This window comes from Typha latifolia, chromosome 8 (genome assembly GCF_019914945.1).
Source record: "Typha latifolia isolate L0001 chromosome 8, TyphaL0001v2, whole genome shotgun sequence".
Lineage (NCBI taxonomy): Eukaryota > Viridiplantae > Streptophyta > Magnoliopsida > Poales > Typhaceae > Typha > Typha latifolia.
Window position 1 is genome coordinate 12,488,711 of NC_133093.1, and position 26,668 is coordinate 12,515,378.

General features: G+C 38.6%; 5 protein-coding genes across 13 annotated transcripts; 1 reads left to right on the top strand and 4 right to left on the bottom strand.

Annotated features, from left to right (window-relative positions):
- Window positions 1–2,070: 2,070 nt before the first annotated feature.
- LOC140794216 (uncharacterized) lies at window positions 2,071–3,618 on the bottom strand. The gene has a single exon (XM_073146137.1). It carries the CDS (start codon window positions 3,294–3,296, stop codon window positions 2,376–2,378), a length of 921 nt encoding a protein of 306 aa, XP_073002238.1. The 5' UTR covers window positions 3,297–3,618; the 3' UTR covers window positions 2,071–2,375.
- A 660-nt stretch (window positions 3,619–4,278) lies between these two features.
- LOC140794126 (polyadenylate-binding protein 2-like) lies at window positions 4,279–7,034 on the bottom strand. Its single transcript, XM_073145997.1, has 6 exons — window positions 6,478–7,034; window positions 6,240–6,345; window positions 5,637–5,707; window positions 5,161–5,352; window positions 4,954–5,081; window positions 4,279–4,487 (listed from the first exon to the last, which is right to left on the bottom strand). Exons 1-6 carry the CDS (start codon window positions 6,613–6,615, stop codon window positions 4,439–4,441), a joined length of 684 nt encoding a protein of 227 aa, XP_073002098.1. The 5' UTR covers window positions 6,616–7,034; the 3' UTR covers window positions 4,279–4,438.
- A 121-nt stretch (window positions 7,035–7,155) lies between these two features.
- Window positions 7,156–11,370, bottom strand: LOC140794124 (phospho-2-dehydro-3-deoxyheptonate aldolase 1, chloroplastic-like). Its single transcript, XM_073145994.1, has 5 exons — window positions 10,726–11,370; window positions 8,939–9,216; window positions 8,372–8,648; window positions 7,699–7,944; window positions 7,156–7,602 (listed from the first exon to the last, which is right to left on the bottom strand). The coding sequence occupies exons 1-5, from the start codon at window positions 11,161–11,163 to the stop codon at window positions 7,318–7,320; spliced, it is 1,524 nt and encodes a 507-aa protein (XP_073002095.1). The 5' UTR covers window positions 11,164–11,370; the 3' UTR covers window positions 7,156–7,317.
- An 860-nt stretch (window positions 11,371–12,230) lies between these two features.
- LOC140794123 (DNA repair endonuclease UVH1) lies at window positions 12,231–20,217 on the bottom strand. Of its 4 annotated transcripts, XM_073145990.1 has the most exons (12): window positions 19,244–20,217; window positions 18,766–18,992; window positions 18,519–18,601; window positions 17,632–17,796; window positions 16,503–17,252; window positions 15,758–15,868; window positions 15,399–15,659; window positions 14,631–14,854; window positions 13,547–13,950; window positions 13,267–13,445; window positions 12,857–13,167; window positions 12,231–12,774 (listed from the first exon to the last, which is right to left on the bottom strand). In XM_073145990.1, exons 1-9 carry the CDS (start codon window positions 20,212–20,214, stop codon window positions 13,740–13,742), a joined length of 3,003 nt encoding a protein of 1,000 aa, XP_073002091.1. In that variant the 5' UTR covers window positions 20,215–20,217; the 3' UTR covers window positions 12,231–12,774; window positions 12,857–13,167; window positions 13,267–13,445; window positions 13,547–13,739. The 4 variants fall into 4 exon arrangements, with proteins under 4 accessions (XP_073002091.1, XP_073002093.1, XP_073002090.1 ...); XM_073145992.1 differs by lacking the exons at window positions 12,857–13,167; window positions 13,267–13,445; XM_073145989.1 differs by having other exon boundaries at window positions 12,231–13,445.
- A 1,760-nt stretch (window positions 20,218–21,977) lies between these two features.
- LOC140794127 (calcineurin B-like protein 1) lies at window positions 21,978–26,387 on the top strand. 6 transcript variants are annotated; one of them, XR_012110065.1, is made up of 10 exons: window positions 21,978–22,268; window positions 22,413–22,572; window positions 23,303–23,385; window positions 23,684–23,743; window positions 24,617–24,725; window positions 24,805–24,857; window positions 25,385–25,465; window positions 25,563–25,675; window positions 25,851–25,979; window positions 26,062–26,387. XR_012110065.1 is itself a non-coding variant. In XM_073145998.1 (9 exons), exons 2-9 carry the CDS (start codon window positions 22,494–22,496, stop codon window positions 25,912–25,914), a joined length of 642 nt encoding a protein of 213 aa, XP_073002099.1. In that variant the 5' UTR covers window positions 22,003–22,268; window positions 22,413–22,493; the 3' UTR covers window positions 25,915–26,387. The 6 variants fall into 6 exon arrangements, 4 of the variants coding, with proteins under 4 accessions (XP_073002099.1, XP_073002102.1, XP_073002103.1 ...); XR_012110066.1 differs by having other exon boundaries at window positions 22,010–22,268; window positions 22,423–22,572; XM_073145998.1 differs by having other exon boundaries at window positions 22,003–22,268; window positions 25,851–26,387.
- The last annotated feature ends 281 nt before the right edge of the window (window positions 26,388–26,668 follow it).

A 26,668-nucleotide genomic window follows, 5' to 3' on the forward strand; every position in this document is an offset into this window, starting at 1 on the left:
GAATTTGGTCAAAATGATATCATTTTTCTCTGCCATTTTAATAGTATCAAGTATGGCACATCATGCTCGGATAAATTGAACAGCACATCATATCATAATGATGCATACGAGATATCTACCTCCCTCGCAGTCCCATTACAACTGCTACAAATCATTCCATAACGACTTATGATCAATCCATTCAATTGGAACACCAAGAAGAAGAAGAAGAAGAAGAAGAAGAAGAAGAAGATTTCGTGACTTTAAACACTGGCATGAAGTAATCCCTTTCTAACTCCACATAAAAGACCTGATCATTTTTACATGATTTCATTACTTCCACAACCAACTTTATCAACATTTTAATATGAAGCATGATAACCATTACTTTCTGTTTGTAAGTTGCCAGTCATATCAAACATCTGGGAACAGTTGCTCCTATGTACGCTTTCTTGGGCCTCAACTAGATATTCCAAGTGCTAATGACAACACATCAACATGAGATTACGAAGTTAATACAATCCGATAAACTGATAAGAATAGGCTTTTCTTCAAATATATTGCCAACCACATATTTGTAACAGTAGCTGCAAACAAATCCCCATCAATGGTATTTGCTCTCAGAACAATCTCAACTTCTATGGGGTTTAAGGTGATGATAAATACTTTTTTACATCAAGTTCAGAATCAGCAAAAACTCTCCTGCGCTTATTTCTACCTTCCTAACCCAAGCAAACACCTCTTCTAAATCATCATTGACTCTTGTTGTATAATCAGATGATATTAAATTTCATAGAAGAGATAAATATGAAGATAAAGATCATCCAAGAACTTTATGAATCAGAAGAAGACATTTGACCTGAAAATACAAAAAAAATATATACAAGCTATAACACCCAAACAGAAGATATAACAAACAGATCATGAGGATATATGAAACGTATAAAATATCTTAGTTTTCAATTATCTAGGAGGAAGAAAAATTAAATAGGAGAAAGAAAAGTAATCACACAAGGGTGTGAGGTGCAAAACCCTTGAAAGTTAAAACTACAACTTGTCTCATCATTTACCTTTTGAATATTCATATCAAAAAAGATAAAGACACTGTTAATTGTAGATTCTTAACACATGTACCTATTTCATTAGATCCATCCAGTATTCCAGTGCTAGTAGCAGAAAATGAGACAAAGCAAGTTAAGTCTATAGTCTCATTAATATAGGAGAGAATTTAAAATGGATATGGCTTGATAGGAGTTGGCATCTCGAAAAAGTTCAATTCCAAGTAGAACTTCCTGTAGAATTTACTTGGACATAACAACAGTACATATTGATCTTACTCAAAAGGTACTAGGGATCCGTGTGACTTATGAGCATAACCAAAAAAGGAAGAATCTGGGGGGAAAAAACAGTTCTTATGCTTGTCGTGAAATAGATAATGACCTTACAAAGTTACAGATCATGCAGCACTTATGTCTAGGAAACCATTAGATTAAGTAAGAAGCATGCATGATGAAACAGAAGTTGTAAGCAACCCTGAGGTTCATCACTGTAAGAATTGCAGGCCATTGACATCATCTATCAGATATAGTTGTTCCAGATTTCATCCAAGAACAATTGGATGATTGCATTGAATTAATTTGGGGTAAAGTCCAAATATTTAGCTACAAAAAAAGAACTGATGCAGTTCAGAAAATTTTCATAAAAATGCTAAAACATCAGCAGAGCCAAAGGAACAAAAAGGAGGAATAAGAACGTTACTATCACACAGTAAATTAATCAACATACTGTGGCATCATGATACAAGAAATAAAACACCCTTGCGTTGCATATCAGCTAAACAAGTTAAAATGTAGAGTATTACATCAGTTGGTACAGTGAGTGAGAGATACAAGAAACAGAAACTGCTTCATGGGAATGGTATAACACAGAAAAACTTTGCAGTAACTCAAATAATACGGTCATGGCAGCAAAAAGAAGCATGCAATATAACAAACTAATCCACCAGTAGACTATCACTTATCTTTGAACAAAAACAATAGATTCTTTTAGCAAATCAGTCTCAAGGGCGAAGGGTGTAAATACAGCACCAAATTAGCACCAAAGCCTTGATCTTCCTAGCGGAAAGTTTAAAAGTACAAGGCGTTAAAGGGTATTGTACAGGTTCGCGCATCAGCAAGCAGAATACCAGATCAGATAAGAAGAAGCAAGCACATAAATTATCTTCACTAGCTCTACAAGAGGATAAGAAAGAAAACTATGACACTGATACTTCAAATAACTAGAATTTCACATACAAGTCCATGACGAAACCGTAAAACATAAACTAACCTACTTCCTATCGACCCAACAGAGGAGAACGAAAGGAAACGGAAGGAAGGAATAAAGGCAACACCTTTTCAATCCTCCCGGGTCACTTTTGCCCTCTTCTTCCTGTAGAACCCCTCTACGAACGCATCCACGATCCGCTGTTGCGAATCAAGAATCATCTCGGTGCGCTTGAGCTCCATATCCATCCTCACCTTCTCCATCTCCCTCGCCATCTCCATCTTCATCTGCTCCATCCTCAGGAACCCATCCCCGAGCCTCCGCAACGCTGCCGCCATCTCCCCAATGCTACCACCGTCCTTTTCCTCCTCTCTCCGCATCTCCATCCCTTTCTTAAAGAAGCTGGGGTTTGGATCACGGCGTGGCGCGGCAGCGATCTTGGAGCGAGACGCCTTCGGGATGGTGAAACGGAGGCTATTAATTCCGCCGCCGCTGATCCCGCCTCCGTTGGACATGAGGCGGTGGAGGCTACTGCGGCGACGAGGGGAGACTTCCTCATCGGAAGAGGATGAGGAAGGAGGGGAGGGAGGGCGACGAGCTAGGGAAGGGGAAGGGGAGGGGTTAGGGTTAGGGCTAGGGTTAGGGCCGGCCAGATCCATGGATGCGAGGAGTGGGAAGTAGGGCCAAGAGGAGGAGGACGAGCGCGACGACGACCGGAGGCGCTCGGCGCGGAATCGCTTCCGGAGCTTCTCGACCTTGTGGCGGCACTGGACGGGGGTCTTGGGGGAGGCGGCAGGGAGGGCGGAGCACCGGGCGGCAACGGCGGCGGCGACTTCCTCCCAGTCGGCGGCGCGGAGGTTCCCGCGGCGGAGGGCGAACCACTTGTCGCGGTACGACTCGATCAGCGCCAGGGTCTCCTCGTGCGTCCAGCACGGCGGCGGGAGGCGGCGCCCCGTCGCCGCCGAAGGCGGCGGATGAGAGATCGCCGCCGCCGCGGGCGGTGAGGGTGAGGAGGGCTTCGGTTCTTCTTTGGTAGGGGATGAAGAAGCCATGGAAAAGAAGAGGAGGAGGAGGAGGAGGAGGGTGGGTGGGTTGGGAGAAGGGGTGGGGGGAGAGAGAGGGGCGAGGGGAAAGGTATAGGTTTTTGTCGGGTAGTGGGATCGGGGCACCGCTTGGGGTGGGGGGTAAAGGGCGGCTTACGGTGCGGCGCGGGCTAATGGGTAGGTGCGGAGTGGAGTGGGCCGCGCACACCCATTCCCACCGCAGGGGTGGGATGGGATGGGGTGGGGCGGTGTCCTGACTCCTGACCGGCTGAGTGGGTAGAGTTGGGTGGGGTGGCGGTGTGTGTTAAGTTTGGGCTGATGGGCTTTTTCTCGGGAGAGTCGAAAAAATAATTATATATATATCCATATATTAATTATGTGCCTTTTTATTAGACTTAAGACACTTTATGATTCGCGAATTTACGTGTGTAGGTAGGTGCTGATCTCGAATTTACGATATTGTACTTGTCTCATAAACCCTGCACAAACTCGCTTTTCTTTAGATCAGATTCTTCTTTACTCTCGTCGAACTTGGAGCGATTGGGGGGGGGAGATGACCTTTTCAATTTACAAAACGTGAATAGGAAACGGATAAGAGTTTCCTTCACTATTCATTATAACCTGTAACCTGTCTGTTCCTATGCTAGCAAATTAATAATCGCCAGTCCTGTCCGAGTTCTATTGACGTTGAAATGGAAAGGAAAATTTTAGAAAACTTGAAAAGCTATTGAAGCCACATTGCAGATCTGTCTACTAGAAAGCGCCCCAAAAAAAATTAGCCTAAATCTCTCATTCAACAGTATAAAAATTCTGTCCTCAAGTCATGGGGGGTGGTGAAAAGCACTTGGAACCTGCTGGCTTTCCATTAAGAGAAGGGTAAAAAGATTGAAGTAAAACATTCTCGTGCAATCTAGGACGAAAAATGTAATGCCACCATAACTTGTAGCTGGATTTGCATCAAAACTGCATGAAAACAGATAGTATACAAGGATTGATAAAAATCTTTGCATAACATAGCAACTTTTGCCTAGTTAACAGTGACAGTTCAGAGATCGTAGTCTGTGGTAACCAAATTAACAATGGAGTAAACTTTTACAATGATCATGTGCCACCCTACATAAATGTCTCCTAGGATTGGCACCACCTAAAATTCAGTAGTAGGGCCTGTACCGCATGGGCCTCCTAAACCTTGGAGCCTTCCTGTGCAAGAGAAAGAAATGCAAATTGTGAAATTTCAGAGAACCTAATAGAACCAGTTAACCCATGTATAAGGTAAAATACAATTTAGAAGCACTCCAAAAATATTGGTTGATGCAAACTCTTCAAAATTTGACGATTAATATAAGCTAGAATAGAGTACTTGGAGAGAGGAGCAAGAAAGCATGTGCCTACGTAGAGATAAATTTGACCCTTCATGTCTAAGACAACCAGTGAAATCCAAACAAATAACTGAAGGACACTCAATAAGTTGACAATGCGAGCAAACTTTGAGGAACAAGACATAAAATAATTCATACATGCTACAAGTTTCTCAATTCATGGAGATTTCAAATCAGGTTAAAATAAATCACCTAATGAAGTACCGGTTAAGAGCTTTTAAAGACAGAAAGATGCAACTTTGTGAGCACATAACATCATAATGTTTATAAATGCATAATATCCATACCCATATCCAAAAGTTGAATAGAAAGGGGCAGCCATATAAGGTCCTCGGGGTCGGAATGCTCCATAGGGATAAGGACGCCGTCCCCTGTACTGCTTCATTCCTGGAACGTTAGTTCTTTTAGCAGATACCTGCATATCACCAAAGAACATCCAGATAAGAGGAGGCTCAATTCAGGAATACGTATGATTTAAGATATCATGTACAAACCTTCAATTGACGACCATGCAATTCTGATTCATTTAGCAAGAGAGCATTCTGAACAGCATCTACCTCAACAAATTCCACATATGCAAATCCCTTAGGCTGGCCAAACTTGTCTGTCAATATTGTAACTCTGTTTACAGTCCCACAGGATTGGAAATGCTGTTGTACTTCCTCAGGAGAACAGGCATAATCAACCTGAAGTAAGTTGTTGGCAAGTTACTAACAACAGCAGGGCAGTATTTCTATAACAACATTTATGCAGATAAATGACTCAATTAACAGAATATCCCCCAAAATTACATAGTATACAGAAGAAGAAAAAAAAAAGCACATTAGGACTGTCATTATGTCGATATCATTGTTGCATGACAAAATTCTGGCATTATAAGCATCTCTCCTAGGCACATATTCTACCCGTAATCATCAATTTAAATTAATTTATTTGAGTGAACTTGATCAGAAAGGACAAGAAACCTCACATTTCCAACATAAATTGAACGAGAGTCCACCTCCTCCTTTTCAGCTAAGGTTGCAGCAGCAGTTGGAGAATCTTGATACATGATTCAAATCAGATGTAAAAACTATCACAAGGATTCATGGTGAAGTAAAAATGGAGAAAGATTCTAATAAGAATGAAAAAAAAGGAAATAGAACAGAAATGAAAATTTTGACAGTACTGCAAGCAGTGTTGCACTTGTGTTTATAAAGCATCAACAATATAAAGATATAAAAGCAAATTGAAATATCTCACCATCGCTACCCTCAAAAAAAAAAAAAAATGCACACACCTCACTATATATGGAGAAGAAACACATTATGTGTGTCTAGAAGATAAGGATGCTTTTGAAGTTGCTTCATCTTAGTCTTTGCAACCAAACATTTAATAGGAATTGCTAGTAAATTACATTTCAAGTGTCACCGTGCGGCTCATGGCAATGCCAATTAGCAAATTTGTCTATAAACGTAACGAAGAAGCGGATCTATAGCTCAATCACCTCTCAAGCACTAAAAAGTGTCTGAGATCAAGAACCCTAGAAGAAGAAGGAGAAAGGCCAGGAAAGAGTAAAAAGAGAGGGGAGTACCTTGTGCGACGGCACCCATCTCCTTCTCGACCTTGGCCTGCATCTCGCGCAATGCGCCGGCCTCCTCCTCGATCTCCTTCAGCCGCTTCTTCATCTCCTCGATGTCCTGCGAACCCATGGCATCCCACCCAAATCAGGCGCATCCAAGCTCTTCCCCTCGATCTCTAGAGAGAGAAACCCTAGAAACAGAAGAGGAAGCGAGAGAAGAGAAGATAAGAGAAGAGATAGAGGGGAAGACCTCGGGTTTGGAGGAGGAATCCTCCTCGTCTGCGGCGGCGTCGTGGTGGGCTGCCTCGTAGTCGGCGTCCATGTCGGCGTCGTCGGGGATGTCAGCGCCGTAAACCTCGTGCTCCGGTTGCTGGTCGTGGGCGTCCATGAGAGAGAGAGAGAGAGAGAGAGAGAGAGAGAGAGAGAGAGAGAGAGAGAGAGCTGCCTCTCGAGAACGTGAAATAAGTAAGAAAGGGGAGGAGGCGAGAGAAGAATGAGCTCAGTGTGAGAAGGGTAATATTCCCGACAAGGGTTGAAAGTGTATAAAAGTTGAGAAATTTTGGCGGTTATTTGTATCAAATGGGTTAAATTGCGTGCGGAAAAAAAAATTTAATGGTTTTTAAAAGATATAAAATATAACAGAAAAAGATAAAATTGTCCAGAATTAGCTTTAAAGATACTTTATGAATAGACTTATAGACCAAGATCTATTTTTTTGAATATTCCTATTTTATATAAGTAAGCATTGTGTATGTAAATCTAAATTAAAGAAGAAGGTGCATTACTCTCATCAACAATGGGTGATATTCGTTCATTTGGCAATAATATTTGCAAATTAATATGCACTATAAATATGAAGAAAAGATGCGTCGTTTTAAATGAACAGAGTAATAATATTTATCCCTAATGACATGTCAACATCTGCCTGTAAATGGAAAACATAGAACATATGATTCCAGAGAAATGAGAAATATCTTAGTGAATATAACTTGCAAGAAGAAAGAGAAAAACTGTGAGAAGTTTCTTATGGTATGAAGTAAAATGGTCAAACTGCCTCCAGTACATAACATAGAAGATGTGTGGTAGCTTATCAAACCACAGCAACTTTGGGTTGTTCATTGGAAATCCACTTGGTCCATGTCCTGGTTCTTTTCTTCCTCAGTCTATCAGCAATAGCAAAAGCCAATTCCAGGGATTGTGAAGCATTAAGCCTTGGATCACAGTGGGTGTGGTACCGAGAGCTCAAATCGTCAAATGTGACCGCTTTTGATCCACCAATACACTCAGTAACATTCTGCCCGGTCATCTCTAAATGAACACCTCCTGGATGGCTTCCCTCTTGCTCATGAACATCAAAGAAAGCCCTCAGCTCAGACTGCACAAGAAACATGTGTTACGATAGGAAGTCTTAAGAATAGAAGAATACATCCCAAAAGAGTGCTTATTTTGGTCATGTCAAGTTCATTCTTACTCTGATTGCGTCGAATGCCCTCGTCTTTAAACCGCAAGGAGCATTCATGGTGTTCCCATGCATTGGGTCGCTTACCCAAGTAACTAGAAGTCCAGCTTGGCGCACTGCCCTAATTAAATGGGGAAGCTTCACACGCATGTTCTCAGCTCCCATTCTGGTAATTAGTGTCAACCTTCCTGGTCTGTTGTGAGGGTTTAAAATCTCACATAATTTCACAAGCTCTGCTGGATCAAGTTTATCACTCACCTATGTAGAATTTACGGACATCTCAGAAAGGCCCGTAAGGCAATAATAGAAGATATGCGACATGAAAATGAATATAAGCTAACAAGCGATAGCAAAATAACTTTGAGCATTGATTCAAATCTGCAATTAGCAGTAAAAAGAACTGATGGAGACATGAGCTATCCATGTCCAAGGAGCATGCATAGGACAAACTGAAATGTGTATGAAAATTCAGAAAGCTCCTAATATATTTCATGTTGCAAAAGGGTTCAGCTCCAATAAACTGTTTCAATATTTCTACCTATTTGTCTGGTAAATGTGATCATGTTCCTGTCATCGCATAACTACCACAGTATAGCAGTTTGAGAGGTTTCAAGATCATAATAAACGATCATATAATCCACAGAAACACATAATTAAGGGAGCTAGTTCATGATATATAGTTCACCTTTACTCCCAGTGGGTTGGCTACTCCACGTAGAAATTCAATGTGAGCACCGTCCAGTTGTCGAGTCCTCTCACCAACCCAGAGCATGTGAGCTGAACAATCATAACACCGGCCTGATGTTGAGTCCTCCCTTGTCAATGACTGCTCATATGGCAGGTGAAGGCACTCGTGAGATGTCCAAAATTCAGTTGTGGTCATTATTGGATGGTCAGCAGTCAAACCAGCTGCCACCATAAATCCAATAGCTTCATCAACCCTCTGTGCAAGTTCCATATATCTGTTCAAAAGCATCCATTCAAGATCTTAAAGCTCTTGTGTAGTTGTCATTTAGAAAATGTGTAAAAACATAAGCCAGTCTTGTGCCAATCTCTAGGTTTCGTCAGATAATAATGTTAATGCAGCCTGATTATTTTATTCTCAAAAGGCAACCCTATGAGCACTATGACACTGTCGTCCATAACATCTATAAAGCTCGCCATTGTTTTGAATCTGTCTCGCACTTCAACAACTAGAAGATTAAAAAGCACTAAAAACAAAAATAACAGAATGGCAAAGAGGGCCAAGCACCTGTCTCCTTGTTCACTGTGCTCTACAAAGTCAAGGTTCCACTGTGTGACTCTCTGAATTGATGCATAACCCCCAGTAGCAAATGCTCTAAGAAGATTCAAGGTGCCTGCTGATTGGCTATAGGCTCTAAGAAGCCTATCTGGATCTGGATCTCGAGCTTTCTCATCAAAAACATCGCTATTTATGTTATCACCCTGATATGATGGAAGTGTCACACCATCTTTGGTCTCCAAAGAACTGGATCTAGGTTTCGCGAACTGGCCAGCCATCCTTCCAACCTAGTGCACACAATTGTACATGAAGTAAGAAAAGTCTACGCTTTTAAATTTAAATTGAGAAGATGAAAATTGCAAGTGAGGTGAGAAATGAACAGAAGCATGTGAACAAGATATAGCCAATTAAGATGATACCAGCTTGACAAGAGGCAATTGATGATGTGAACCAGAACCACCAAGCCTTCCAATAACCGGTACACGCTAAGTAGAAAAAAAATCTATCTACATTAAACGATATATGTTCATGTAGTCATACTCTGTATTCCTATACAACACCGCCAAGCTATATCTTTTCAATCTTCTCATAACTTATCTTGTAAATAGGTAAAATATAACCTTTACATATATGTAGTGATTATCTTGTTGCATTTGACATCATTTCATTTATAATCTGTTCTGCTATATACAGTATAAAATCAGGGAAGCCAAATGAGGAAGCATGTTTCACTATCTTTCTTATATTCCCTTTTTCGTAATTTCTTTCGATTATGCAGTCTTAATTAAGTGTATTACTTCGCTAATCTTCATTGCAAAAATCTCTAAAAGTCCAAAACGGAGTTAATTTGAAAATTTCCAGGATGATGATATACCAGACATACCTCAAAAAGAAGAAAAACAAGATAAACATCTAAAAGACCTCCAAAATATATTCAAGTAGCAATCATGTCTAACAAGGCAACTAAATGGTAAATCCAGAAAAATCAGATCAATTACAAACCTAGAAACAATTCCTAATCTTTCTCCCTGCTTTCACCATCATCCTTGCGTTATAAACATGTTGGATTCTGGCAGAGAGGGCAGACGGGGTTCACCAACAGCCACTGCGCAAGGCAATGATGATGGAAATCGTGGGAAGAGCACATTCGTATCACTTTCTTACTAACTTCTAAATCCTCCAAACATATCACACTGCACACCTCTCGAAACCCACTCCCTTCTCCACATTTATACTCCAGGGTTTTAAAAAGATAGTAATGCAACTCCACAAGTTGATCCACATGACCCAAGGGTCTGTCTTCTGCTTACACCAATGGATTCGTATAAGTTCATCTTGCAAACAGTTCTGCATGCGAAGAATAGTGATATCTATTATGAGAATGAGATTCCGATGCCTGAAAACTGCCATCGCTGAAATGAAATGGAGAAGTTGCTCCTTCCACGAACACATGATGCTCTCTCTGTCTTTGTTCTTTCTGATGCTGTTTTCTCTTCTGCGAGGGCGTTAAAGCAGATGGTTGTATTCAAATATTGATTACTGAACCCCATGAGGTTATCCATGGAAAGGAAGATGATAAACTCAACAATCGTCAACTTCTTGACATCAGAGCACACACCTATATAGCGTATGAGTATACGATCTCCTTATTTTCCCTCGGTTCCGTAATCCGAACGAGATGAGAAGAAAAGTAGTTTCCTTTTCCTAATTCTAACAGATACCTAATCCGAATTGATGAGAGATGTGACCAAATAAAAGAGATAAAAGAAATAAAGGAAGGGAAGAAAGAACCCGACCTTTATGATAGGCATCTGGCCACCAAAGGTAAGAACCACGCTCATCTGCAACAGAACCCTAAAGGTATCCCTTATGTTGTTAGCGTTGAACTCCTTGAAGCTCTCGGCGCAGTCTCCTCCCTGGAGCAAGAAGGCCCGTCCCATGGCCGCCTCCGCGAGCCTCTCCTCCAGCTTCCTCGCCTCTCCGGCGAACACAAGAGGAGGGTAGCCCTCCAATGTCCGGAGCACCGAGTCGAGCTCCTCCTGGTTCCGATAGGTCGGGATCTGGAGGACGGGCTTCGACTTCCAGCTATCTAAGGACCAATTCGAGGAAGGCGGCGACGTCATCGCCATGGAAGCCATGGGATTCCTGGGCAAAGGTAATCTTTTGGAGGAGGAAGAGGGGGAGGGGTTCCTACGGAGGGTGGTGGGGAAGAGGGAGGAGGAGACCGCCGCCATTGCTGGATTGGGAATGGAGAAGTAGGGCTGAGATAATGGTGTTAGGGTTACGGTTTAGGGTTTGTGGTGGTGGTGGTGGTCGAGGTCGAGGTCGACGAAGGCGGTGTAGCCGTTGCTTGGCGGAGATATGTATAACGGTTTTATGGTCTCTCGTGGCGGAGGTTTAGTTTAGGGTTGGGATTTTGATCAAATCTATGACGCGACACAATAGATTTTATAACATTGTGGCCCAACTAAATCCTAATTATAAATTAGACTCTTCTATTTAATATTATTTTTAATAATAATAAATATATTTTCTAATAATGGTTCTAAATTATTTACACTAATAGGTTTAGAAAGAGTGTCCAGTTGGCGATAACTACTTTTAGCGTCTCTAATGCTAGATCACAAAATCGACTCTAAAATAAGACTAACCCAAATTAACCTACATATTAGGACAATGAGTAGAGGATTACATGTTAGAGCCTTAACTCGCCTTGACATTAATTTTGATCACACTTAGGCTTATTTCATATCGAACCTAAGAACGTATATAATATGACTAATCTTTATAGAAGTTTACAAACTATCTCGTAGTTATTTAGCAAAATAAAAAGAATGAATAAGGACAAGTTGCTTGGGATGGGAAGGATGGCGATTTCTTAGTTACACTAAAGCATATTTAAACCTATTTTAAATTAAAGCCTTAATTAAGCTTGACTTAGAATCTAGCTTCAATTGTTTACATTTAGTATAATTAAATTAAAGATATGATTACATTAAAATTTATTTATTATTTAATATATAAACTATTAATAAATATAAATCGAGTCTTATAGCTCGATCAAAGCGGTCTATGCTTAAATTTGGCTGGAAATTAAATTCGACCCTAATCTAATTGATCGAGCTTAACTCGTTTTAATTATGACTTGATTATTTGGACAGCCCAAGGTCGAGGTCAGCATATGAAAATTGACAGAATTAATAGATGTTTAACCTAACAAATTACAATTTTCCAATAGTTCATAAGAAAATCTGAATGTAGAATAAGTATCCCATAAAAGTAATAAAACTAAACTGGTAAGTATCTCAAACAAAAGATATATGCAAGCCTTGTATTGTAGAACTTAATCAAACAAAACCTTAAGCAATAAAACTTCAAACATAAGTCTATAAACTCAACTTAAGCATCTCAAACAAAAGTCTAATAATCTCAAAATCTACAAACTCAAATTAAAAAAAAAAAAAATCTACTAACTCGAATGTACAAACAAGTCTGCAAACTTAAATTTACAAACAAAGCTACTAAAATCAAAGTCTAATTATCTCTCAAGATCATGGTGAACAAAATTGAGGTGGCCTTCTTATCCTTGTTTGACCTCGTTGGCTTGGACTAGCTTGCGTTCGCTATGAAGCTGGGTCCTGTGTAGGATACTCAGAGGTGTCATCTCCGATTGTATGAGATGGGCCGACTTCATCTCTGCCTCTATCTCTGCTACCTCGACCCCGTCCTTTAATGGTAAAGCAGCTGTCCTCCACCTTAGTAATGCCAAGCATACCAGCTTGGGGATGAGAAGAGGTCGATGATCAATATATGATGCTTTCATAAATATGTCCCAAAGCCCCAACCTGAATATAGTTTAGTACAATAGTAATAATAATGATAATAATACTAGCCAAATTAGTAATAGAATTAGTACAATAAACATACCGATGTATCTATAAAACCCTCTTGAGTGTGGAATCGCATGAATTCTCTATCATTCAGTGGATAAATAATGCCCAATTACCATATCATATATGAATCATGATAATGCAGGGGTTGAATATATGGTTGACCTACAACAATGTGGTCATGACATCTGTTCCAAAGGTCAATATATCTCGCATGTCTAGTCCAATTTATATGAGTCTACCATAATGTTCATAACTGTGTTGAGCATCATTGATGTCAAAACAAATCAGTAATGATCGCGTTACCCGAATCTCTGGATCAGCAAAGACATATCATAGACAATTCCTCTGTATATTGTTGCCAAATCATTTGTAATCAACCAACAAAACTGTTAGAAAATATCAAATTAAAGTTGTGGTGAATACTTGAACTGCAAAAGTACATACATGAACATCTGATTGCTGATCCAACTAATCCATATAAATGCGTAGCATAATAGGAGCCGAATTGTGATGATATCCATATGGTGGCCCCCACTCGCAATGAGTGGTAACAACTGATTTGCTGGAGCCAAAACTATAATTCAATCTGGTCTACCCACGTGCAAATGCTCCCATGCCCACAACTATTTTTTAAACAATATATTTGATTAGTATATATATATTTTTTAAAAGTACACATAAAAGAAAATAAGGGAAAACAAAGAGGAATTGATAGATGGCTTGCCTATGATAGTCTTGCTGATCCAGAGATTTGGAGGATGTGATTGCCACTTATTTGTTTTGACATCATAGAGTGGTAATTCTCTAACCAATTTATGCTGCAATTTGGCTTAATCGTGAGGGTCCCGAAGTAGTGCATAACTGATGATGCTCTATACAGTTTTGCCCAATGTGGTAGAGCCCATACAAATTGAAAACTATTGCATTGTTGGACATTTTGCATCAAGAAACTCCTTGAGCATCTTAGCTGATTTTTGACCACCCATAAGTTCTGCTAGCTTCTCAACAGGAAGAAGGGCCAACTCAGCCAAGTTTTTGCATCCATCCATCAATGCTCTATAATTTGAATCAGTCACCCCAGGGAGACGCCTCAAGAACTCAATTGCAGATGTATTGTAATTTTCAGCCCTGAAACACCATAAATCCATTACAACTTCCCAGCTTTCGTATCTCCCTCTTATTCATCATGATAAAAGATAATTCTAAAAAATATTCAATAATAACAACATTTGATAGATACGGTAAAATGTAGAAACGAACACTCACTCTGCTATATCTAGAAGCAAAAGGAATGGCTTCAAAGTTCAAACATAAAATAGAAGAACTGTACCAAGAATGATAGCAGGGTAGTATAAGACACTTCAAAGTTATAGACTGTAATAAAGAAATAGGATGTGCACATATAAAGATAATGTCCCATGCCAAAGGAGCCTGAGCACCACTTAAAGAAAACCTTAGACCAATGAAAAGTCTGAGATAATGCTACTCACCAGAAAGACTTGTATATGCATCAATCTAAAGCCACAATAATCAATATACAAACATGTAAAACTTTTCATATTTCCCTATAGTTTCTAGCTTTATCTTTTGTTAATTCTGCTAGAGAGTTGATTATTTTTGATAAGAGGAATGGAGCTTCCATTATAGACAGAAAAACGACAATAAGGTAAGGCTCAATAATTTTTTTTTTTATCTTTCAGTGTTCTACAAGTATCATCAAGAGTTAATTAAAACAATTGTTTGTCCTATTAATGTGAATTATTTCAAGATAAATGCTCAAAAAGCATGAGCTATCCTATGCTCCTTACCTTACATCATTTTCCACAATACCATCTTCAGATGGCACGCCTACTCTCATTGCCTTGCTCTCATCAGGTTCATCCTGGTTTGCCTTGAGAGATGCAAATATATCTGCTGTTGCATGTACACTGCGAGACCAGACGAGACACAACCGAGGAAAATGAAGAACAAGCAAAGAAAGCTTTGAAATTATGTTTGTCGGTGAAACATCGTCACCAATATCAGTTGCAGACTGCAAGAAACCATGACCAAGTTAGTACAGGAAGAACATGTGGTATATCATTTGAGCTGGCTTAGTGGAGTGGATCGTCTAGACTGTAGAGTGCTATGCAACGCTGCAACCAGTGCATACTTTTCTCACTTACAAAAGATATTACCGTTAAAGAAATGTGACAGTTAGCCTTATGTTCATAAGGCCCTTGCCAAGTCAATCTTCAGTAGTCAGCACAAATTTAGTGTTTGCTGTTAGTCATTAGCTATACTAGGAAAGTAGGAAGATTAATAGTATTTGATATTCATATCCTTGGTAAGCATAAGAACATGAGTATTCTGGTATAGCAATATATAAGACTAAAAGTAATTTGTAGGCATTGGAAAAAGGTTTAGGCTTGTAGCTAATGTCCAAAATATCTGGCTTTAGAATCAAATATGTATGCAGAAATGTCTCAGAAGTCAGAACAGATGTGGAGGTTGGTACTTCAATATATGGTGTATATCCCTGAATGAGATTGCACAGAATATTGAAACACCGTGTTCAAATACGGAATGCAAAATACCTGAAAGGAAAAGCTCTTATCCTGTGAGAACTCTATCAGAAGTACAGGTATCCTATAGTAGCGGACCATTGTTTCGATCTGATGATAGAGACGCCCTGAAGCAAAGCTCTGAAACAGGTCCCCAATACTTTTTCGTTCAACACAAATCAAAGGTGAAAGAACATAGTCCCCAACTTCCAGAGTAACAGGTATCACTCTCATCCCTTTCTGGTGGAGAACATTAGGGAGACTACTCATGAACTCCCTCATGTCAACTATAACCTGCAAGCCAGTACAGTTGAAATGCCAACAAATCAAATCAGCAAGTGTACCTTGAGATATCCTCTTCGAACTAGTAACCTTAGGTTGTTCAGAACTACCTGCATTTCTTTTTCCAATGGCTTTCTACCACCTGCCTTTCTAGTAATAGAATTTAGTGAGGTAACTGATTGTGGCCCATTGCTAGCATTTGGTCCAATGCATCGACCATTCTGAAATAAGTAATGAACAAATACAAGCTAAGCAATTTGATTTGAAATGGCATTTCAAGAATTAGACCCATGAAAGGTCATCAATTTATGGACAAGAGCTCTGCCAAAACCCAGAACCATGTCAAGATTGAGCCCAAAATCATAAGATTAAGGTAAATAGCAAGGTTACCGAAACGAGAATTAATTTGAGTGGAAAAATAAGACAAGATCATTACACTCTTGTTTGATTATAAGAACAATAATACTGAGCTTTCAGGATTGCAGAATGATGATACTAAAGTTCTTCCCCAAAATATGGGGAAAAATAGAACAGTTAGGTTCAATGAGGAAGATCATTGTTATTATCCGCGAACAGAAAACAGTGGTTTGAAATATAAGGCCACATGACCATAGTGGTGATGACATGGATATTCAAATAGTCCAAAAGCTCTCTTCATGTGTCATATAATAGGGATCATTTAATGCATAAATCAACAGATACTATATATGTGCCAAATGCTTCACATCTAAGGACAATTATTGCTAGTTGCTATATTGTTATTATCACATTCACATCACATGGTTTATACTAAATATCATTAGCAAAAAACTGGAATTAGGTGTATGGAGAAAGTAGTTTAGCAAAAAGTAAAACCTGATCCACCGGTATCATCATTAGGGACTTCTGTCTGATCAAAGATTCAAAGGCACCATTCTCCCTACGTATGCTAGACTCAAATTTTTGCACTTCAGTAGAATCTTCATAAAAGAGAAAATAAACTTTCAACTTCTTTGAAGGGTTATTGGTCTTGTATATTTCAATTTCTCTGACAAATGTCACGTCTGGGTGATAAACGATAATAACAGATGGCTTCCACACATCGAGGATATGTTGGTCACTGTCTAGAGCATAAAATTGTACTGGAGGTAGTGGTTTAGGCTCCATGAGACCTTCAGTACCAGAATCGTGTGAAAACCCTTCAGGCACTCTATCAGTTTCACCCAAATGACCTTCCACATTTGAACTGGCCTTTTGAAGACCATCATTTTCCACAGGTTTTTCACAATTGTTTCCAGGAACACTTTTACTTGTCATTGCTTTCCTTGATTTTCCTTTCCCTCTTCCCTTTCTACATCCTCTTTTGGGGAGGCTAGTTTTTGAATTATCCCCAACATCTAATTGCTCTTTAGCAGAACTGCTGATATCTGCCGCTGCAGCTAGTAGGGCATCATTCTCCAGTTTGCTAATGCTGCTAGGTTCTACATTCTCACTAGAGCCAGTTGCAACCATTCCCTCAAGTACACCAAATCCTTTAGGTTCCTGGGATTTTTTCTTCTTGTTCTTTCGTAAGCCATTCAATTCGACTTTACCAAGCAAATATTTCTCCCACTCTTCTTGCATGACCTACCAAAAACAGTAGCATTTTTACTTCAACATGCAGAAAATATAAACATTAGGATAACATATAAGATGCAGAACATGATTAGGATCCATAATGTAGTGTCTATATCCACAAATTGCGACAGACTCTTTTTTTTTATGAAAGCAGAGTGAATTTCAGCAAAGATGAATCATTACCCACTGTAATCCAAAAAAAATTTACACATAAAAGATTATACAGTTTTAATATGAACAAATAAAAGAGTAAAAACAAACAAGAAAAATAGGATAAATAGACAACTAAAACAACACGAAGGTTGTTAGCAATGACTGAATGCTGAATAAGTTGACACCTGAAGAATAAAATGCTATGACTTACGAGATTATAGTCGTAAAGTAATACCTGGCGTGGGCCTTTCAAGATGCAATCTTCCAACTGCAAACATGAGCGCTCATCTTTACAAGCTACCAGAATTATGTCACTATTATTGCCTTCATCTTTAACCGTAGGTTGACCAGTTAATTGACTTTCTTTTCTCTGTTCTTCTTCTATCTCTTCCAGCAACTCCTGCATAGTTATCATCTTTTTAAAATATTTGAAACTAAGATTGTACTTGCATCCTCAAATTGAATAATGAACAATTAAGTTACTTTAAAAAAATAAATAAAGGTTATAGTATGCTATCAGAATGTAAGCATGCAATTATTGTAGATATATGCCATAGACTACACCGAGTACTACAATTTCAAAAAGGTGAATGACTTCATTTATAAGCTGACAGTCCTAACAACAATGTTCTCAGAGGTGACTGCATCCTGTAGTATGCGGATGATCACTATTTCGATAAGGATTTAAAAGGAAGCTATCATTCCAGGGCCGGATGGTTTCATATGTAAAAGTCGAAGATTCTATAGCTAACTTCAGTATGCTAGGCCCAGTAGTTAAAACACTATAGTCTATGAGATATGCAGCTGTATATGAGCTTTTTTGTTAAGATAGAAGTATACAATGTATAAAGTTGAGTATCACATAAGATATGACTTAGCTTTGGTCCACTAAGAAGCAACTATAATTATAGTATTATACAATATTGTGTATATAGATAGTGAGCTCATGAGTATGGGTGTGGATGCATGCTGTGTATAAACTGCATACATAGCCTTAGCTCCATCTGAACAGATTGAATTCTTTGGAAGAGAACTGTAGATTTAGTGTCCATCTGAACGATAAACTAAATGAGCCATAGAGCTGAATAACATAGAACAGAGAGGTGGAACTCATTCACTCACACGCAACAATTTCCATTTGGGTGCTTCTTCCAAAACTTCCTCCAACACAATACCACCACTTGGGTCCGTTTTCTCACAATTAGCTTCATTTACCAGGACAAAGCAACATCCATAACAAAATATGTACAGAATTGTTAGACATAAGAAGGGTAAATCATTTATCTATTAGGATCTCGATGTATTTTTATGCTCATTTTTGCATAATAATAGAAAAAGTTAAAGAGAAAAGAGAGTCTTCTGCAGTTACCAATTTCTTTTCCTTTCTTGTTGCGATCCATCACCCTCCTCTTCTTATTTAGGGTGCTCTTACTATCTGCACTGACTTTTATACCATCTGCTCTCACTACCTGATAAACTCTCTTCTTTGCAAGCTCAAATATCTTATGGCTTGAATCAGCAAATATCCAAACTGACCGAACTCCTTCAGACACTCTCAATGTATCCAAGTACTTTAAGTATGTTACTGCATCATACCTAAATCACACCGAAAAAAAAGAAAAGGACTTCTTCAGAAATCACCAAAGAAAAAAGTACATCTTCAATTTATCACATCTGGCAAATCTTTTTTTTATGCAGACATATACATATACTTCATCAGTTTTCTGCTTTATCTACGTGTTACTGCATCATACCTAAAACAACTAAAAAGATGATTAATTTCAGCAAATGCTATCCTTTCCCAGCTTTTGAGAGGAGACGGGAGGGGGAAGGAAAAAAAAAACTACCTCACGAGATAATCCAGCAACTTCCTGAGAGTCTTGAGATCGCTGACGAGCTGCTTGGTCTTCTTCCCAATAGTATGCCAGATTGGATCAAGTTGTCTCCTCACGATTTCATCGAAGGACTTGAACAACCCCTTCTCGACAGTGAGGTCCTCCACATCAACCTTATTCGTCCTCCTCAACTCCTTGAGGCATACATCCATGGCCTCGAGCACCGCCACCTGGATTCCCTTCATTGCGGGGCTCATCGAAACCCTAACATCGACAACCTCTGGCGGCTCCTTTTCAAGGTCAGCAGACACGAGAACGTGGAATCTCGGCCAGAGGTGGAGGCGACGGACAAAAAGGCACTTCATAATGCGCTCCGCCTTCGCGAACCCGGAGACCATGGCGTGGGGGCGATCGGAGAAAGCAAAGATGGGGATCAACGGGGAGTTCGGTTGCGACCGGAGGAGGCGGGCGATGAAGGCCTCGGTGGAGGTGTCGGAGAGTCGGTGGGCATTGAAGATGAGGAGAGCAACGACTGCAGAGGGAGAACACCGCGAGGTGAGGAGATCGGCGACGAGGACGCGAGGGGTGAGGAAGAGGGCGGCGCCGGTGGAGTAAAGGGCGGCGCGTTGGTGGGAGGGGAGGTCGCCGGGGACGTCGACGGGGTTGTGGTTAGGGTTTTGGAGGTGGAGGAGGGAGCGGGAGATGAGGGATTTCTGGGACTCAGAGGCGGAGAGGATGAGGAGGGAGCCGCGAGAGGGGTTGTGGAGGAGGACGATAAGGGAGGCAACGAGAGAGGAGAGGGGAAGGCCGGAGGAGAGGACGACGAGGCCGCCGTTGGCGTCGTCCATGAGGTCGGAGATGATCTGCTCCTCGAACGGTAGCATGGCGGAACCAATGTTGGGGAGGAGGAGGAGCGAGAAAAAAGAGGCGGGTTTGAGTCTTTGAGAGCTGTACTTATATGGCCGCGTGGGCCAACGGGACATCGACGCAATTAGATCCAATTCGAGCATCGAGCCCAGTGGACTGCTGCGAGTATTTATAATTTAAAGCCTATCTGTTTTGGTTTTGCAAATTACCAGTAACACCCTATATTTTGGATATATTATAAATAGAGCTGCATTTATCCCTTTTAATATTTATAAAATAGAGCTTATTATTTAATCAAAACTATCGAGCAACAACCCTGACCATCAGTTTGATTTCAAATTAAAATCACTTACGCCCTATTTAGTTGGAAGTTTTTATAAATACTGTATTAATACATAAATATCTAATCCAATAAATATTATTTAATTTGGTGTATCAAATTTAAAAAAATTATATTTTAAAAAATTGATTAGACTCATATAGAGTTTTTGGCACCCATTTGATCCAACTGAATACCAAAAAATGACACATTCATCTTCTCTCATTTCAACTGAAAATTAATTTTTTTACTTCAACTGAAAATTAATTTTTCTTTAGATATAATATCTAAAGAAACATATATTTCTTAATAAATATATATTTTTAAATACAAGAAATAAAAAAAAACTCCAATTTCTAATAAAATGAAACTAAATTAAAATCTCTAAAATACCAAAAAGTCACATCTAACACTAAATACCCTACCACGAGATCAACAAATATAAAACTACTATTATTTAACTTTAAAGAAATAAAATAATATATTTACATTCCATCTGGTCATGCACTTTTATATTTTAAAAATAAATAAAAGGCTCAACTTATATAAAAATAATAATATATAATATAGTCAAAATATATGAAATGCAATAATTGAGATGAACGAAAGTGACATGCGACAGAATTCGGCATGGAAGAAATCTACTACTTTACGCCAAACTCGAAGGTGCCAAAAATTCAACGTCATGAGATATTCTTCGAGTTATCCTTCACGGACGTATAGAATCATACAAATCGTATACTATTATCAACGAAGGTCAGAGAGCCATGGAGATAGATTTCTACATGCATTATTGCAGTAGACTTTCTCAGTATAGAATAATAATAATAATAAAGACCAACCATAAAAATTAAATTTATCATAAAATTATATACAAATTAAGTTAAAATCAAATAATATTTTCTCCTTGTCACACTGTAGGTAAGTGGGAGAGTATTGTCACCCTATAAGTTCGCGACACGTCATGCGGTCAACAACATAAAATGATACAAAATGGTATATTGTTAACGAAGGTCAAAGCCCCGCGGAGATATCTGCATACACTATTGCAGTAGACCTCTATAAAGATATAATTAAATAAGACCCAACCATAAAATTAGTTTTTATTAAGAAACTATATAGAAATGAAGTAGGCAAAGCGGCCGACAAGGATAGGAGAAATTATAAATCTGGTTACGACTAAATTTACTTTATTATTTTTATAAATTATTATATTATTTTATTTTACAGATGACAATAATATAATAAATATTTTTATAATGCGTTAAAAAACTTATTTAATTATCTAAAAATTTGATCAAATATGATAAATATAATCATAAGGAGGTAAAGTAATAAATGAATTTACACCTAATCACATATTAAATATAATATTTTCAAAAATAATACTTGTCACTTGTCACGTTAACATAAATTTATGACTAAGGCATGTGTTCGGTTCCTTTGAAATTAAGATTAATATTTAATGAAATTTCTACTAAAGTGATAGGGGTACGATTCGGATTCGTCATGGTTCGTTTTTTTTCTTTTTAAAGAAAGATTAGCTAGAGTGTTTAACTTATATATATTTCGGAGGGAAGAGGAGGGGGATTAAAGTTTCTGTCTAATTATTTGCCTACAGGCTATAATTATACGTATAAAAGAAGTTCCAGGTTAGACGAGTAGACGACAGGAAGCCGCCTTCTCCGCCACGACAGAGATCACCACGCCGATCTCTCCGCTATCTTCTCCGCCGTCGAAAATATCCGAAGAAAAAGAGGAAAGAATATAGCAGCCGTGCGATCCGTCCGGCTCGACTATCTCCCCCTTCTCAACCGTGTTCTCTCGGAGGGTTCCGGTGTGCTCCGTCCGGTAGGGCTAGAGTTGGGATTTTCTCGCTCTTTTTTAGTTTTCTTTTTTCCTTCTTGTAAATGGATCCGAGGAATCTCGGGGAAATTTCTTGTTTATTTGTGGTTTCTGGGTCAAATTTAGCTCCAAACTGATTGGTATTTGTAGGTTCATGTAGATGGTTGGGTTGGGAGGTGGAGGAGATGGTGGTGATGTGTAAATTGGGAGAGTAAGCCTCCGTCGGTGTCAATGGGATGCTTTCAGTCGAAGGCTCGAAGGCAGTACCCTGGATACGAGGATCCGGTGCTTCTTGCCTCCCAAACGGCTTGTAAGTGTCCAAACCTCGATATTTGTGCTAGTAGATATACCATGATTTTAATTCTTTGCGTTTTCCCGTGGCACGATGTAATTTTTACCGCTGCAAAGATTTGATCTTTGAGTAGGGCAGTTTCGATAATTGTCAGTCTTGTGTATATTCCGTTGTTCTCATTGGCATATTAATGCTGCGGAGAAGGGGAAGTGATTAGGTGTCGGATCCTACATTTTCCTCCACAAGTTTCTTATCTTTTGACACAGGATTATCTGACATTTTGTAGCATTAAAAGGAACAAGCCAAGCATGTATTTGCGTGTGCATGATTGGTCAATTGTATGTCGAATTATGTTGAGTATTTACTGGACCAAACTCAGAGAGTTCCCAGAATGAACAATATCTGTGATCTACAAATTCCCAATTCCGCGGATCTTGCCTACCAATAATCTGAGCAATTGGTTGATTCATCCTTTGCATTCTGAGGCTGATATTTCTCAACAGTGAACCATAGTTAGTCTTATAGATTTTTTTTTCCTTTTAGTCTAATGTTTCTTCTAAAAAACCTTGTTTTTATGCTATTATCCATCATATGGAAAAAAAAACAACCATCATACTGTTGCACATCTATGTTGTTTACACTCTTATTTCATTAGGAGAAAATTAGTTATCCTATGTTGAATATTTTCAAGTCTTGTTTCATTTGGAAACTTCACCTATTCTGGTGTTGATCTTATTTATAATTTTAGTCAGCGTCAGTGAAGTTGAGGCACTATTCGAGCTGTTCAAGAGCATTAGCGGTTCAGTGATTGATGATGGGTTGATAAACAAGGTAACATCAATATGTGGTTTCATTATGCTTTTCTCCTTATTAGAGGCTTAGACCAGGAAGGGAACTCTTGGGCTTCTCGTCTTGTATAATTGTGGCAGACTTGAGCTACTCAGATTCTCTTGGTTCTTTTTTTTTTTCCTTTTATCTTGACCTATATTTTCTGTATCATTAGTCTGGTGATCTTTTTGCCATATGCTATGTGATTCATCAGCATGAGTTCTCAAATAATGTACTCAAGTAATCAGAATGTGAGATCTTTCATTTAAAAGGACCTTATAATGTATGATTTTATGTGCAGGAAGAGTTCCAGCTTGCGTTGTTTAAGAACAGGAAAAAGGAAAATCTTTTTGCTGATCGGGTATTCTATGTTCTGGAAACCTTTGCATTGCTATTTAATACCGTGTTAAATTTCTCAATCTTGTCGAGATGCCATTTGTTTATAGATAGTTCATAATTGTCTTGCACTTGTGCTAGAAGTCACATCTCGGAGGTTCTCTTAACTTAGTCAGGAGTTTAAACATCGTTAGGAATTAGTTTTCAATAGTTCCCATATTTCTATCATGCTTGTATGTATAATCTAAGGATTTTCTCTCCTTATATCATCCAAGTGTTGCCAGATTTTATGGAACCAGTTCATGCACAAAACGATTTAAAAACTCTTCAAGTATTGAACAATTTATTACCATTGGATGTCAGTCTCGTACAAGTTGGTGCTAAGCTCCAAACAGAGCCAAATTAAGCAGATCTTGGTTTGCCATGGCTCTTAAGACAACTTCAAAAGATAAAACAATGTCCTCTATCTCTGATAATGAATACAGATTCTAACTTGTCACTCCCATTTCTGCTTGAATGTCTAAAGACAGTAGAAGCCTCTTGTTGACGGTAGGGGGACAACTAGTTATCAGTTCTTCATAATGTTAACTTGGAAGGTCATGTATACCTCGTAATATGTAATAGTTTCATCAAAGGGCTTGGCCAATTCATTGATTTTTCAGTTGCTCAGTTCAATTTCAAGTTTGATTTTGGATTATGAAATTACACTTGATGAAGAATTAGCATTCCTTGCTTGTATAGATTTTCCTTTACAAAATTGCATTGGTCAACTTCATGAATTTTTGTTGTGGATTTGGATTTGAAATGTCACAGTATAAGGTATCATGAACTTCTGTAAATTTGAGGCTTTGGTTTCTGTTTGGGAAAAGGTATAAGTCTTCAATGACAACATATGCAGATCTTTAACTTATTTGATGTCAAGCAAAGGGGAGTTCTTGACTTTGGTGACTTTGTTCGAGCTCTAAATGTATTTCATCCAAATGCTCCTCAGGAAGACAAAATGGACTGTAAGTAGATATTTGCTTTGGAAGATGCTGATTAAATACTGAAAGGACCGTTCCTGTTTACTAATTTACATAACTGCAGTCTCATTTAGGCTCTATGATCTGGATGAAACCGGCTTTATCGAGCGAAAAGAGGTAAGTGCAATTTTTTTTTTGAGTGGTTACGGACAGTACTTTATGTTTTATTGCCAATTTCTATCTCAAAGTTTTCCTAAAACTTTCTTTTGGAATATGGTGGTTTACCATTACAGAACTCTTGATATGACATGTTTGTTAAATCCAATTCCATTATACAGTACATAGGATATATACATATTCTGATCTTTTACTCCATTATTCTATACGAACAGGGTAAAACTTAACACTTCAATTTTGTGGCTTTCTGCTACGATATAATTTGTTAATTTGCTATATTAACTAAAAAAATATTATATTGTGAGAAGCAAAGAGGTATGTGCTCTCTTATGAGATCATTGTGAGAAGCAAAGAGGTGAAGATGATCTCGGTTCTTTATTTATTTCTGATATGACACAATTGTTTCTAGTTAAAGCAAGATTATTGGTTAAGGCATATATGTTGTGTGGTGTTGTCGCAAATTCGCAATGTAGCCAACTCATTTGCCTATATGGTAAGATGATTTACAACATAAATCTTCTCTATAGGTCAAGCAGATGCTAGTTGCCCTTTTAAGTGAATCAGAAATGAGATTGTCTGATGACACTGTAGAGACAATCCTGGACAAGGTTTGCTATACCTGCTTGGGCCTTCATCAGTTCAGCTTTACTCTATCATTGTCGTGCATATATGGTTAGTTATAGTAATACATCTTACTGTGGACAGACATTTTTGGATGCTGATGTGAATCGGGATGGAAAAATAGATAAAACAGAGTGGGAGAATTTTGTTTCTCGAAATCCTTCCTTGATGAAGATAATGACTCTTCCATATCTCAAGTAAGACTTTGATACTCCAGAATTCACGCCTTTCTATCATCTAAGATGAAGGCAATAAATATGACTATCTTAGAGAGCGACATTAAAGCAACTAATAAGATGATTTGGTTAGTAGGCTTGAAAATTACCAGATAGCATCTACAGGTGGCTAACATTGTGCTCGTTGAACATTCAGGGACATAACGACAACATTCCCCAGTTTTGTATTTAACTCAGAGGTTGACGATGTCCTCGCGTGACTGTCTGAGTCATTCTCTTCATTTGTATTAGAATCAATTGACCAAGTACATGGACATGAAACGAGGTGCCATCAGATTTATGCAGTAACTTTGTCTGCCATCCAAATAATGTTGTTGTTGAATTACATTTACCCTTTTAATCTGCAGGAACCTGCCAAGTCTACTGCTGTTGAACTTTGAATGATGTGGTAGTTTTCATATAAGAGTCTTAGCTTAGTTGTTGTGCTTTACAAAGCTGAAATTTCGGTCGATAAGTGTAAGATTTTTTTTTTTGGCCTTATTTGAATGTAAATGATTTCCTTTTGTCCTGTATCTCATATAGTTACTGGATTTTGGTGGCAAGTGTTCATGCCTTGTGTGCCTTCACTACACTTGCAAACCAACTAAATTTCACTGGCAATGTAGCTATTCCTGTCTGTCTGTGAACGGCTTTATTCTGGATAAAGTTGTAATGAATTGCAACTTGTGTGCTACTGTTTGTTACTACCCTGTGACTTGTCTGAAGATTTTACGACTCTTAAAAGAAAAGGAAACTCGCCATGTTCTCAAAACTTGGAAGTAGATAAATGAGTTGATTTATTTTATATCCCAGAAAAGATATAATCAAATGTAGGATAATTGGATTGAGAATACTCCTCCTATTTTCCCTTTATTTACAAAAAGGATAAAATAATTATTTGATATTTTTTGTTAACATCATCTAGTGATAACTGGTAAGGAGTGCTGTGGAATATTTATCACTAATAAGGTTCCA